This window comes from Chiloscyllium plagiosum, unplaced genomic scaffold, assembly GCF_037043375.1.
Source record: "Chiloscyllium plagiosum isolate Xiang-an unplaced genomic scaffold, Cpla_swu_hap1 HiC_scaffold_5, whole genome shotgun sequence".
Classification (NCBI taxonomy): domain Eukaryota; kingdom Metazoa; phylum Chordata; class Chondrichthyes; order Orectolobiformes; family Hemiscylliidae; genus Chiloscyllium; species Chiloscyllium plagiosum.
The window spans coordinates 34,700,420-34,715,498 of NW_028270143.1; the positions used below are offsets into that span (position 1 = coordinate 34,700,420).

Below are 15,079 nucleotides of genomic sequence, written 5' to 3' on the forward strand. Positions count from 1 at the left end.
AGTGAAAGGGTTTATAAGTGGCACAGATATTAATGACAAAAGTCACACATAGTAACAAAAAAAACAGGTAAAAATAAGACAAAGTTCAGTTCATCATAATTCAGATAACGGCTTCTGGGCTCAGAGAAATTTTAATGAGGCATGACAGATACTCTAAAGATGCAGCTGGGACAAGAATGCCATTCTGGAATAAGAACAAAGGCACTGGATACTGCCTAGGTTATGGATGCTGACAGCAATCCTTGCCTACTCCCAAGCCAAGCTCTTACAGTACAGCTACAGTGGTGGCAAATAGCCGTACATTCTGAAAAATTGCCCAGATACATTCTGACCACAAATTGCAGGATAAATTTAACCTAGCCAATAACTGCCCTCACTCATCAGATCATCAACAAAGTATGGAAGGGCTCATCAACAGTGCTGTCCTGCACTTGAAAAGAAATATTCTGCTCACCGACACCCAGTTTGAGTTCTGCCAGAGTCAGTCAGCTCATTACAGCATTGTTCCAGACATCAACAAAAGACTGAACTCCAGAGGGGATGTGACAGCATTGCTTAACAACAAGGCCAAGCAGATTGGGAGTCAATGTGAATCAGGGGGCTTGCTCTCTACTGGTAGCAGTCATACCCAGCACAAAGGAAGGTAGCTCTGGTGGTTATTGGAGGTGAATCATCTCAATCTCAGGAGATCAGGAGGAGTTCCTCAGGGCAGTGTCCTAGGCTCAACTATCTTCAGCTACTTCATCAATGACCTTTTGTTCCATCATCACAGCAGGAGTGAGAATGTTCATGGTGATTGCATCATTTGTGAATTGTCAGATACTGAAGCAAATCATGTTCAAATGCAGCAAGTTCTGGGCAACATCCAGGCTTGGACTGATAAGTGGTATTTAAGATTCATGTCACAAAAGTTCCAGGCAATGACCATCCCTAACAAGAAATAATGTAACTATTGACCCTTGACAGACAAACACATGATAATTGTTGACTTCTTCACTATTAAGATCCTGGGTGTTGCCATTGACCAGAAATTGAACTGGACTAACCAAATAAATACTGTGGCAACAAATCAGAGGCTAAGAAATCTGTAGTGAGTATCTCATTCCTGTCTCCCTAAAGCCTGTTCATCATCTTTAATTAATTAGTCAGGACTGTATTAAAATATTCTCCCTACTTGTCTAGGTAACTGAAGCTCTAACAATATTCATGAAGCTTGACACCACTGAGGTTAAAGCAGCCCTCTTGATTGCCATCCTATCCACAGCCTTTATGTTGTCCACACCCTTTCACTAAGGGGTGAAAGTTGCACTCTAAGCCTGTTCAAGCTGCCCTCAGCAAATTATCATTGCAGGTCAGCCTTCCTTAGGCAACCAGCATTTCTACCAGTAGAGTGTGGGTATGTAAGAACTGGGGACACTCATATGCCCTCTCAACCATGTAAAATTCTATCCATTTTCTATCACTGCAATAGATCAGTTTTTGACATTTTGTTTCCAAGCAATTTTTGTCCTAAATGTAAATCTGGGAATTGTATGAGAAGTAATGTATGACATTCCAGCCTTGGATTGAGCATGGACAAAAGAGCTGTTTTCCAGAGGTGAGGTGAGAGTGACAGCCTTTGACATTAAGGCTGCATTTGACTGAGTGTGGCATCAAGGAGCTTTAGCAAAACTGGAATCAATCGGAGTCAGGGGTAAAACTCTCTGCTGGTGAGGGTTATTCCTGGCACAAAAGAAGATGGCTGTGGTTGTTGAAGCTCAATCATCTTAGCTCCAGCATATCTTAGAGTCATAGAGTTATAGAGATGTACAGCACAGAAACAGACCTTTCGGTCCAACCCATCCATGCTGACCAGCTATCCCAACCCAATCTAGTCCCACCTGCCAGCACCCGGCCCATATCCCACCAAACCCTTCCTATTCATATACTCATCCAAATGCCTTTTAAATGTTGCAATTGTACTAGCCTCCACCACTTCCTCTGGCAGCTCAAGAGTTCCTCAGAAGGTATTGTCCTCGGCCCAATCATCCTCAGCTGCTTCATCAATGACCTCCCCTCTATCATAAAGGCAGAATAAGAATGTTTGCCGATGATTGCACAATGTCCAGCACCATTTGCAATGCCTCAGACACTGAAGCAGTGCATGTTCAACTGCAACAAGATCTGCACAATGGCTAGGCTTGGGTTGACAAGTAACATTCATGACCATCTCCAACAACAGACAATGTACCTCTTGACATTCAATGGCATCATCATTATTGTATTACCCATTTTCAAAGTCCTGGGGATTACCATTCAACCCAAACTAAACTCTACTTATTATATAAATAAAGTGGCTACAAAAGCAGGTCAGAGGCGAGGGATATTGCAGGGACCAACTTATTTCATGACTCTCCAAAGCCTATCCATCATCTGCAAGGTGCAAGACAAGAGTGTGATGGATGAGTGCAGTTCCAACAACACTCAAGGAACTTGATACCATCCAGGACAAAGCTGCACACTTGATTGACATCACATCTGCAAATGTTCACTCCCTCCACCAAAGTGCAATAGCAGCAATATGTATTATCTACAAGATGCACTACAGATATTCACCAAGGCTCCTTACTTCTATACCCACAACACTGCCATCTAAAAGGTCAAGGGCAGAAAATACACACGAACACCACCACCTGCAAATTCCCTTCCAAGCCATTCACCATCCTGGCTTGGAAATGTAGTGCAATTTCTTCACTGTCCTTTGATGAAAGTCCTTGAATTCTCTCCCTAATATTGTTGTGGGTCTACCTACAGCACATGGATTGCAGTAGCTCATGGCAGCAGCTCACCAACATTCTCCAAGGTAACTAAGGATGAGTAATAAATGCTAGCCCAGCCAACTACACCCATGTCTGACAAGGGAACAAAGAAAAGTTAAACTTAGTTTGTATCACAGACATTTTGTACACATGTGCCTTATTGTGTTCCTCTAGATGATTATGAGTCTCGCTGCATGTTCTGTAAAACATATCCCTAAGCCCAGATCATTTTTCAGATTCAACAATGAATTGTTGTGGCAGGTATATGTTAGCTGCCACTTGCCTGGGTGTATGTTTCTTATCTGCTTTTAGAGTGGGTGTTTTGTGTGTCAGTGAACATGCCTTCCTGTAATATTGTAACAAACAATGCTCACTAATTTTATCAAATCCCCTCTATTCTCTACTGACCATTTTTTTCTAATATTCAAACTGCACATAATGGTTCATTTCAGATTCAAAAATATGGTGCGCTACATTATTGGTAATTAAACCAGTTAAAGAAAATAGCTTTATGTGGTAAATAACTCATGTTCTCCATCCAGAAAGCAATAAAATGTAAACATGGTGAAATTAAAGTTGTCACTTGGTAAAGATATGCACAAATTGTTAAATGAAAGTCTGTCAGCCTCTCACTGTCATGCCTACTTTAGTCACAAGTACAGAATATTATAAATTAGAATCCGCTGTGAATTGCAAACAAATAGCTGGATCTGTACTGGCCCTTAGGCTTTCAGTGGTATTTTGCATGGCAAATTGTGCACAGTCAACCATCCTAAAGAATTATCTAAATGGCAACCAGCCATCTATCTCCCTAACTAATTGGATTGAGTAACTATTACTAAGCTTTGCAGTCTGAGCCAGAAGCATCATATGGAACAGTGAATTAAATGTCAAATTGGGTGCAGAAAATGAAAAAAAAGCGAGAGAAAGAAAGAAAGATTAGATACAGACAGAGAGTCAAAAGGACAGGGGAAAGAAAAGAACAAAATAAAATACTTTTGGAAAAAAGGATCTTGAATGATAATTAAGTGCTAAAGGAATGAGACTTCACATTTGGAAAATTAATATTTAATGCCAATAAGCTTGGTTGACAATAATCACAGATATCAATAGGAATTACACAGACAAGGCCTAACATTACCATATATGTAGTCCCTATCTATGAAGTATGTGCATGAACTTCATATCATTCAATGTATTTGAGCCCTGAGGCAGACAGTTTTTAGTGGTGCAGGGCATTTTACACAGCAACCATCAGGCTGTTAAGTTTAATTGCACTTGTGCAGTTGCAAGAGGTTGCTGTCCAATTTTAACATTTACAAACAAGTGAGCGTGTTAGCTTTACTATTATTTTAGTTGCAAAATCTAACCCTAGTTTTCCAATTATCTTGCTTTATCAGTTGAACTATGACAAGCTGTTTTGCAACTAATATCCAGAGTCAACATTTGCTGCTTTTAAAATGGACAATGTCATCTAAATGATAAATTAAAAGAAGGCAGATTCTGTTTGTCATGCTCCATAAAGATCGGCCACATGGTGGAATGATGCCTATGCCATTGCTATGAAGAAAGACATCAAAACCTACTCAACAAGAGGGGCATACTGTATCTGATTAATGAATTCCATAGCTGCTGCAAGATTATTACCATATTAAATACTTTTGGCAACCATTCCATGAAAGAAGTCAATCGCACGTTAGTGACTGACAATGTGCAAGTAAAAGAGCATTCCTATTCATTTCTTCTGACTGGTACTTTAAAGAAAATAATACTTTGATCTTGTATCCAGTGATGCCAAAACAAAAATTAAAAACTGATGTCAAATCTTTGTTTGAACTGGTATTTATAGACAGTTTTTTTCAGTTACTTTCAGATTTTTTTTAATGACAGCAATCACTTAAAGAAGTTGAGTCTGGATTAAACCAAACACAGCCCTGAGTGCTTAAAGCTGTTCTAAAAATGCTCAATGCCCCCATAACTTTGATTTGAGCAATGTGTTTATAGTAGAAGGGTATAAATGTACTGCAGAGATCCTGAAACTTCCGCTTCATGATTGAAGTGTTCTACTGAAATGACAGCTCAAAGATGTGCGGGCTGATTTCCAGACTCATATGTTTGAAGGAATTGGACCAGACATTTTCCTCTCCCTTTGCACAATACATTTTCAATGTAATTTTTTGATCAGGCTATATTTCAGTATAGTGGAATTCTTACCTGCTCTTAAAAACTTCAAATCATGGATTCAAATTACCTTCTGAATATCCCTGGCCTATTTCAAATTGTGAGGCAGACAAAGGGACAATATGAAAAGGCTGGGGAGGCCATGTCTTTATAACACCACAACATTTTACCAGCACAAAAGCTACTGGTGTGACTATCACTTAATGGCCACTTTATGTCTTTGTAGAAATTCTACCAGTGGACATTACTCTGATGGCTTCCCAGTGGCGTCAGACCTAGTTGATGGCAACCATACAATTCATCTGCTCTGACTGAGCCCTTGCAAATGCTGGGACATGTCTGGCTGGCCCCAGTTGCTTGAGGGCTCTTGCCCCTCAGATTCTCTCATCCTAGAGCTGCACCCTCAGCAATGGCCACCATTAGGGGTAGCACCACTGGGGCTATTGAATTCCATCACTCTGATTGGGCTGGCAGCTCTTGGGGTGGGGCTGTCACCTACAATTGGATGGTGACCCTAGTGACAGGTTGCTAATTGGCCACCACCAGCAACATTTTGCCTCCATGTCTCACAGTTGCCAGCTTGGAGTTTGTTCCCAGTTACAGCCCTGTAAAATTCAGCTGCTGCTGCTTTGAGATGTATATTGGGACATGCCAGGTAATAACTGAACAATGTTATAATGGAGGTAAAATAAAACAATCAATTTCTGGTTTCAATCATCTGATTTTTAATACCTGAGTCCTTTTATGGATTAAAATGGTTTTAGAAAAGATATGCACAAATTGTTAAATGAAAGTCTGTCAGCCTCTCACTGTCATGAGACAAAAAATAGCTGCAGATGCTGGAATCCAAGGTAGACAAGGAAGAGACTGGAAGAGCACAGCAAGCCAGGCATCATCAGGAGTTGGAGAAGTCAGCATTTTGGGTTACCCTTCTTCAGGGTTGTGGTGGGTAGGTGTAAGGAGAGCTTATATTACACCTACTCCCAGTCCTGAAGAAGGATTACACCCGAAATGTCGACTTCTCCACCTCGTGATGCTGCCTGGCTTGCTGTGCTCTTCCAGCCTCTTGCTTGTCTCACTGTTATGAGGTCATAATTGAAGGAAATCCACTACAAATGGATCAGGAAAGCAAATAATAGAGTGCTAGTCACCAAGGGTTACTTTTTTTGGTTCTATTCCATTAAGTTAGCCATGAATGTAATATGAATATCAATATAATTAGATTTGTGTGACCACCTTAACCATTATCAAATATTATAGTGAGAATGAAGTTTCAGCTAACTAGATGGATTTGGAGGGAAGAGTACATAGCAGAAGTGGTAGGTGTTTCTATATTTTGCCTATAGCTGGCAGGAAATCATGGCTATTAATTTGCTAAATTTCCCATCTCTGCTTCTTGTGGTTTTGGGCACTGGAGGGTTGGTGGGAGGGAGCGTGTTGGAATGGAAAGCTAAGACGAGGATACAAAATGTTATTAGGACCACCATAGTGAACACTACAAGCTAGACTTCACTTGCAGGATTCACATTATAGTTTTCAACAAATTTATTTTTAAACAATGGTCTACACTTGAATCTTCCTGACTACAGGTTGCTTTCTTACACTTTGTGATATATTAAGAATTGAGACTGTGTATCCTGAACTGCCTATTACATGCTTGGCAAAAAATTCAAGATGCAGCCTGCGTCAGATGTGGCAATGCCCTATGATAAATACCCTGTAATCTAGCCAATGTCTTTATGTTGGACAAATATTTGTGGGCACTCATCCAAGTTATCTCTGAAGGCAGGAATGAGGTCAATTTAATCCTGCTTGGATTTTTCACCAGTAAAATGAAACTAGACACAAGTCCAATTGGAAATTGGAGCACAAGGTCTTGACAATAGCATTTTATGGCCAGACTGCAATTAAATTCAATGATCTTCTGGGAAGTGGTCTTTTCAAAGCTTCCAACAGTTTGTGTTACAAGATGCTTTGTGTACTCTCAGATGACTGCATCAACTGTTTGTATTCAATCAATCATTCTTCTGCTAGCCAACTCTGTAACTTTTCAATCACTGATACATACTGCTACTTCTGAGCATCAGTGATGGAGGGATGGAATGTTTGTGGATGCGGTGCCAATCAAGCAGGCTGCTTTGTTCTGCCCTGGTATTAAACGTTTTCACGCAGAGGGAGGTGCGTGTATGCAATGAGCTGCCAGAGGCTGGAATAATTACAACATTTAAAAGACATCTGGATGGGTATATGAATAGGAATGGTATAGAGGGATATGAGCCAAATACTAGCAAGTGGGGCTAAGTTTATTTATGATATCTGGTCAGGATGGACAAGTTTGACTGAAGGGTCTGTTTCCATACTGTGTATTCTATGACTCTAAGCTTCTTGAGTGTTGTTGGACCTTTGAAATACCCACCTAGAGTACATCTGTGTCCTTATCACCCTCAGTGCTTCCTCCAAGTGCTGTTCTACATGGACGAGTATTGATTAACCAACTGGGACAGTGGGGACAGGGGAGTCAGGGTTCGACATGAGGTTTCTGCCTCATATCCGACCTGATACCATGAGACTTTGTGGAGTCAGGAGACATGTTGAGGACTCCTCTACGTTAAGCTGATGCTTCCCAACTGTGTATCTCTGCCTGCCAGTGGACAAGACATACCTAATGACTCAGACATTGTCTGACAGGTGTGATTCTGTAACTATGACTATAGCAGACTGTTGCTTGACTAGTTTGTGCATCAGTTCTCACCAGCACCCAGATGTGACTAAACATGACTTTGTAGGGTTGACAGGGTTGTATTTGTGACATTGTCCTGTGTGATGCCTTACTCAATGCTGCGTGATCCATTCAGTTTTAAGGCAGTTTACTTCCTTTAATGGATCACATGAACTTTTATGACAATCTGCATTGGCTTACTGGTCATCATTAGACTTTTAATTCCAAATATGCCATGTTTGGTTTCAAATTCTGTCTTAGCTTATTACTTTGAACAACATTGCTGCTAGGCCATCACCTTCTCTAGGTTGTCCTAAATTGTTAATGGTGGGGTACTGTGCTCGTCCTTATAAGAGGTGTAATGAGTGATGCAAAGTCCAGAGGTGCTGTTTTCTTCTGCAATACTGAGTATTGTGGTTGATTCTTGAGGAATTCTTCAGAGAAACAGAATAAAAACTTCTGCTAGCTTAATTCAGCTCATTATAAGGTACTTCAGAGTAATTCATTACCAATCATGCTGTGCTATTGTAGCGTAACTTGCATATGTCAGTGGATGAATTATGGAATACTGGAAGAAAGAACAATAGGAAAGGTAAGAGGAAAACAAAGCTAGTAGGAAGCTATTGAATTCACTTGTCCACATGTTCTGTAAGATTTCTAGCCAGGAGTTATTCAAACAAATTTGTTTAAGAACATAAAGTTGCAGGCATGTTTCTTATAGCCTTGTCTTCACAGTTGCAGAGTTCATTGTGTTCCAGAACTCAATATCAGTTATAAAAAATGAGCTGCAATAATTTGTCATGCATGAGATTCTATGTTAAAGTTCGCTGTTAAAGTTTGCAAGTGATCGCAATCAGATTGTAACAGGGTGATAGGAATCTGAAGTCTCTTTTCTGGTGCTGTGGTAGCATCCCTACCCCCTGAATCACGGAGGCCTGGGTTTAAGTCCCACCTGCTCCAGAGGTGAGCAATAACATCCCTGAACAGATCGATTAGGAAAAATAGATTATGGGGAGGTAATGGTTTAGTGGCATTATCGCTACTAATCCAGAGACTCAGTTAACGTTCTGGAAATCTGGGTTCGAAACCACGTCAGATGGTGAAATTTAAATTCAATAAGGAATCTGGAATTAAGAGTCCAATGATGACCATGAAACCATTGCCAATTGTTGGAAAAACCCATCTGGTTCACTGATGCCATTTAGGGAAGGAAATCTGTCAGCCTACCTAAGCTGGCTGATATGTGACTTCATACCAACTGCAATGTGGTTGACTCTTAATTGCTCTATAGGTAATTAGGGATGGGCAATAAATCCCCACACCTCATGAGTGAATAAAAAATAATTAAAGGAACTGAGTTATTCATACTTTACTCAGATATATTGGGAAGAAATCTCCTTGTCTTAAATTGGCTGTTCATCAAACTTTTTTCTTGGTGGTTCCAATTTCCTGTGAATTTTGTACACTTGGCCGAAAGCTCAACATAAATATTTAATTAAGCTAAACTTGGAAGGTTTCCTGTCCATTGTGCAAACCATTGTTCGTAATGCTGGTTGAAATTAGCTCCTGCCACTTATGGGCTGAGACCTGTGAATGCAAAAGGTTTACATTATTCTCATTAGGTCAACTGTTGAGTGACACGTGGAAGTTGCAACTTGACCTTAAGACTGAGGCCTCTGTATCAATAACACTTTTGACACTGAGACAATCTGCTAGGTCATCAGGCAGGATACAGTTACATTTTAACACAGCATGACTCCCCATGGAGAGATGGTTAAGAAACTGTTCTTGATGAGTGCCACCAATGCTGATAAAATATCCTTCTTTTCTTTACCTATGGAATGAGATGCAGGTACCAAGTGTCCAACTTGGCAGATGAAATCATATTCCCAAACCCTGTCCACCTCTTTCTTGCCTGAGCCTGCAAACTCAAGCCGGTAGGATCCTTGACTTAATTTTGACAAGTTTCCACATCTCTTCTTCTTTCGGGGCTGCTGTAATCCCAGTAATAGTCACCACTCAAGGTGGCGCTGCTGGGACAAGAGAGCGCCAGGCTGTATGATTGGCCAGCAGCTCTCAGATGCAATATTTCCTCCATTAAAATCCCAGCTGATGTTCGTACTGGACAATTCAGAGCTCAGACAGGCTTGATAGATTTCTTTTTATCTTACATGGTGGTCTTTCACTGAAACATATGCATGCAATGCTAATTTGATTTTAACAATAAAGGAGAAAATTATTATGCAAAACAGATGAAGATAACGTATAACAAACCAAACTATGGATGTTTAGCGCAACTTGAAAGATTTCAAAACAGACAGCAAAATGCAACTCTATCTATCACAACACTATCACTTTATAGTACTCACATAGTAGAAATTGCTCCCTTCTCTTCACAATGACAGGTTTGACTGAACAGTTTCTTTTAATTCCCACACATGAGTTTCATAGTTTTTAGAATAATCTAGAATCCCTACAGTGTGCAAACAGGCCCTTTGGCCCAACACACACATCCCTGAACACTATGGGCAATTTTAACATGGCCAATTCACCTAACCTACACATCTTTGGATTGTGAGAGGAAACCCACGCAGACATGGGGAGAACGTGCAAACTCCACACAGTCGCCCAAGGCGGGAATTGAATCTGGGTCCCTGATACTGTGAGGCAACAGTGCTAACCACTGAGCCACCACCCTGCCTTCTTTGATTATTCACACAATTGGACTTAAACTTTTTTTTCAGCTTTAAAAACCCCCTTTAGATTTCTAACCAAAACCATTTGTTCTTAAATTTCAAACTAAAATCCTTACATTGAGGTAATCCTATTTCCCAAATGTTCTGAATTAACTCCTTTCTCCAGATGGAACTGTTCTTACATCTGATTTCAGCCAGGTATTCTGTGTGCTAAAACTAAAAGCTTTCCAATTTAAGAGTTTTCCTAAGCAGAATAATCTAAATTGAAAGCAGGCTAATGCCATACAATGTTTGCTCTTCCCAAACGTATAACTTTCACAGTACAAACAAATTCATATTATCATTCCAGAAGGGCCCTCAGTTAGCTACTCTCTGGCACAGACCAGTTTGAAAATCATTCATCCAGAAATACTGATCAGTTAATTATTAAAACCCTCCTATACATAGACTAAAACCCACATGCCTCTAGTTCAAAATCCAAAGATTAAATAAAATTATATTGATATAATAAATGACACACAGTACACCATACCTCAGAAATGGGAGATGACATCTTACCACAACAGCCTGATATCTGTGAAATGGATTCTGGACAAGCCAGCCGGTGAGTATGGGCTTAATCCTAACTTTTACATTGAGGGACAAGAAACTAAAATTTTCAATATGAAAATCAATCTAATGTTTTTTTTCCAATTTTATAAAGGACTTCATTACCAAACAACCTGCATTTTCCAATCAGAACAAATTGGTAGTTATTCTATGTCAACAAACACACAATTAGAAATAATCTAAAATGCATAAATTCCTTTCATTTTAGATCATTGCATCTTACAGGAACAGAAATCAGACAGCTCTGAGCTCTTGGTGGATTTATACACATGTTTTAAATAGTAACACACAATGATTTAATCCAACAAAATATTCCAACCGCACTTCTTTTCTCTCAGTTCTTACTCTTTATGTAATTCACTAAGGTGTCAGGTCTCCTGTTGGCGAATGGTTCCTCAAGGTATATTGAAAATAAATGTTCCTCTTGATGTCTAGTTGCAAAGCATCACCTGCTGCAACATAGACAGCAAAGTCCAATGAAAGTTTGCATGCCTATAATAGAGTATTCCAATTTTCCTTCTATTAATTCAAATAGTTTGATAATTGGACAGATTGTGTCATGTGTTTGCAACGAATGCACCTCTTTTTCCATTCCAAACTACACTCAGGGACTGAAGAGTTACACCAGCCCCACCCCAACCCCATTGAATTTCACTATTCCCCAATATCACTTTCATTGCATTTGACCAATCTGTAGGAGTATTTGAGAAGGTAACACCAGCTGTGAGTAAAAGGGAACTGGTTGATGAACTGCACTTAGGTTTATAGAAGCATCTGATAAAGTGCTAAATCAAAGATTACTGACAAAGATAAAAGCTCATGGCATTTTTATGACCTCACAACCCAAATCGTTATGGGGAACATCCAGTTCGTATTACTACCAGATTCCGAACAGGAACCTGATTGGATAGATCTTTTAACTGAGGTGATGTTTTGCTAAAGAGAAAGTACACATTGTTGAAGTGTTTGCTTTAACAAATACAACAAAACAAAAGTTTAAGAACAAGAGAAATGGAGGTAAACAAGGGAAGAGGAGAACATTTTGTTCTTTTATAGCAGTTTCAAATATTCTTAAACACATAATGGAAATGAGCCAAGCATGGGAGAGCTGACCAATATTGTTGCAATTCCAAGAACATCTAGTACTGCACTTCAAACAAGGTCCAGCACAGTTCAATTTCAGCAGAGAGATTTTTCTATTTGTTTTAACATTTTGATAGGCTTGAAGTGATCAAAATTCCAATGCATCTACTGTAACTGTAAATGGTTCTTTCATAATTATTATTTTCCTGACTCAGTTACCTTTCAGTGCTTTATCATTTCTGGTACAGCTCTTTTTCTTTACACTTCAAACACTTCACTTCTTTTACACTTATTGTAACCCAACACTTTGGTCTGGGACTAATAGTGACTGTTTAATCCAAAGATTATTTTATTACTTTAAAATTTCCTTTCTTAGGAATGCTGCTTAGCACACATTACTTAATTAAAAGACTTCTCATCACTCCGATGTGTAATGCATGCTTCTGTCTTGAATAACTTTCCGGCTCAGGCTCAATCAGTCTGGAATGTTCTCTCCCAAAGTCTGCTGGGTGGTTCCCTTGGATCTCTGGATAACTTCCTCTCACTTAGAATTATGGGTATTGTAAGATTAACCCTCAATTGCCAAATCCAAACACAGTCAAACCCATGTGTCTAACATAGATCTTCAGGAGCCTAAACTCACAACAAACACCAAAGTTGTGTAATGGCCTCTGTGAGCCTACAATGGCATGACCTCCATTTCTCCCAGCTGCACCTGCTTTCTCCTGCCTCATTCTTGGCTGTTGCACATTCCCCTGCAACCTCTAGGTCAGACTGACTCGAACACCCATGATTATAACATAACTGTTGACAGTGCAGTTTAGTGAGCAAATCCATTGGCACTTAAGTCAATATTCAAATATAAAACAGATAAAATCCGAGGAAAGGTCATGAAATTGGCCAGCAGCTTAACAGAACAAACCAGTAAAACAATTGTAAGATGTAGTTAAGCCCTTTAAATAATGCACCTGCAGGAGTTTGCTACCTGTTCGTAGCATGATGATACAGCAAGTAAGGTGTAGAGGTGGCGACTTTCACAAAAGTGTCACGAAAGGATATTAAAATGGATTTCTTAAGTGCTTCTAGAAACTACCTTTGATGTCAACTGAGTGATCTGATTCTGTATGCTTATAAGAGCACCCAGTTTAAGTCTGTAAAACAGTAGCAGTGTGACTGAATTTTTAAATTCTTGAAGTCTTAATTAACTAATTGAGAAAGCCAGTGCTTTTTGAAAATAAGTCTTACAAGATATGAGACCTTTTCTGTGAAATGCGAAAAAGTTCACAAGCTCATTTTATGCAATTGAGAAAATAGTCAAGCCTGTGGATCTATTTATTAAGAATATACGTTCCACACATTTTCTCAGGAATGGAGTAGGAGAGACTTTCTTTGTGTACTCTGTATAAAGAAACAAACAAAACACTTACCATTCCATTAATCAAGGTACCGTGCTGAAATCTTACTTACAGGTGAACATTTTGAAGCAAATATATTTGATTCAGAATTATGAATACTTCTAAAATGTTTCCTTTTATATTGATGTCCTTATGTAAAATTAATTCTCACTTGAACAGAAAATTCCAAACTCTCAGTTAGAATCCAAAAGTTTCACTTGCAAATACAACTCACCCGTTGTGAGAGGACTCTGCTTTCGAACCTGTTCCATCAGAAGCACATGGTGTAGCAGGGCATGATGGGTGCTGTTAACCTTCCCATCAAAAGGAGCAGTTGGTAAATAAGCAGATAAGGGAGTTCCTCCTCTGAACTGTCCAGTAAGGGCTGTCATTCCCTGGATGGCGTGTCTGTCAGTATTTTGATTTGTTGTTGAGGCCTAGAACAAATGATTATCTATAAATGAATATTTAAGTCATGATTACACTGTACATGTAACTTCACTGGGTTTGTTTTCTTTGCCAGTGTATTAATATCTGAAAAAATTATGGTGCATTTGCTCGTTCTCCCTACAGTGCCATTTGCCTCACCCCAATCAAGCAAGCAGGTTGGGGAAGATGGTCTGTTCTTTGGAAGTTTCTGATGCTGTGATGGTCGATCAATCTCTCTTTCAAGGCTGGATTGAACAGCCACTGAAAGGACTTTACAAACCGGTCTTACTGACAAATAGCAAGCTCTTGTTTCCAGGGCTGTAACTGACCTTATTCCCTCTATAGGTGTTCACCCATGAAAGACCCAGTCTCCTCTATTTGAAAATCCCGATTATAAGGATTCCATTGCTGCAAATTCAAACTCAATCATTCAACAATTCATATAAAAAGTCAAAAATGCCTTTATTTAACTCTGTATTTAATAATTTCAAAGATAAGACAGATAAGGCCAAAATTGGAAAAGATGATTGACCAGGGATCACAATTGATGATTAGCCATTATGCCTTATCATTGAAGACTAATTTCCTCTATAGTGTCCGTTTGAAGTAATGTCAACGAATTGTAGGCTGAATATTCATTTGTGATTCTCAATCCTGCTACTGGTAGAAAACATGGGTCAGGGTTCTACATATACAGAATCAGTACAAAAGAACCATTCTTAGGAGGCAGTCAGTAAAATGGGCCTCTCTGAATGCTTGTCTAATTAAAATGGTGGAGCCCCAAGGAGACCTTCCAGCACTCAGATCAGCAGGGTGTTACCATAAGTTAGAATCTTTCATGGAGTTATGACAGTGAGAAAAATTGAGGCATCCTCTGAATGTCAGGCCACAGTGTTGAAGCTATCACTGCATGAGAGTAACCCTCCATTGGGAGATTAGAGGCGGCAATTGTGGTTCGACAATTAACATGATTCTCATTGTGGATGGAATACTATCTGAAGACCCCTTCCCCAGTGTGCTCACCCAGACACTACCTCTATTGCATGGCCATGATTCAGCCTTAGTGAGAGGCCCACATGCCGCTAAAACATTCCACTTGGCAATGCTTAACCTTAACGAGCTCTTTGATTGGCCTAATAGGCTGACAACACTTGTGGATCAGAAGTGGCC

At 39.6% G+C, this 15,079-nt stretch overlaps 1 protein-coding gene across 8 annotated transcripts in view; it reads right to left on the bottom strand.

Moving 5' to 3' along the window:
- LOC122549771 (histone deacetylase 9-like) overlaps positions 1-15,079 on the bottom strand; it is a 796,606-nt gene that overhangs the window by 285,464 nt on the left and 496,063 nt on the right. For all 8 annotated transcript variants that reach the window (XM_087987095.1, XM_087987091.1, XM_043689766.2 and 5 more), the window contains one exon: positions 13,716-13,917. In XM_087987095.1, coding sequence (XP_087843221.1) covers positions 13,716-13,917 — 202 coding nt within the window. The remainder of the gene's footprint in view (positions 1-13,715; positions 13,918-15,079) is intronic.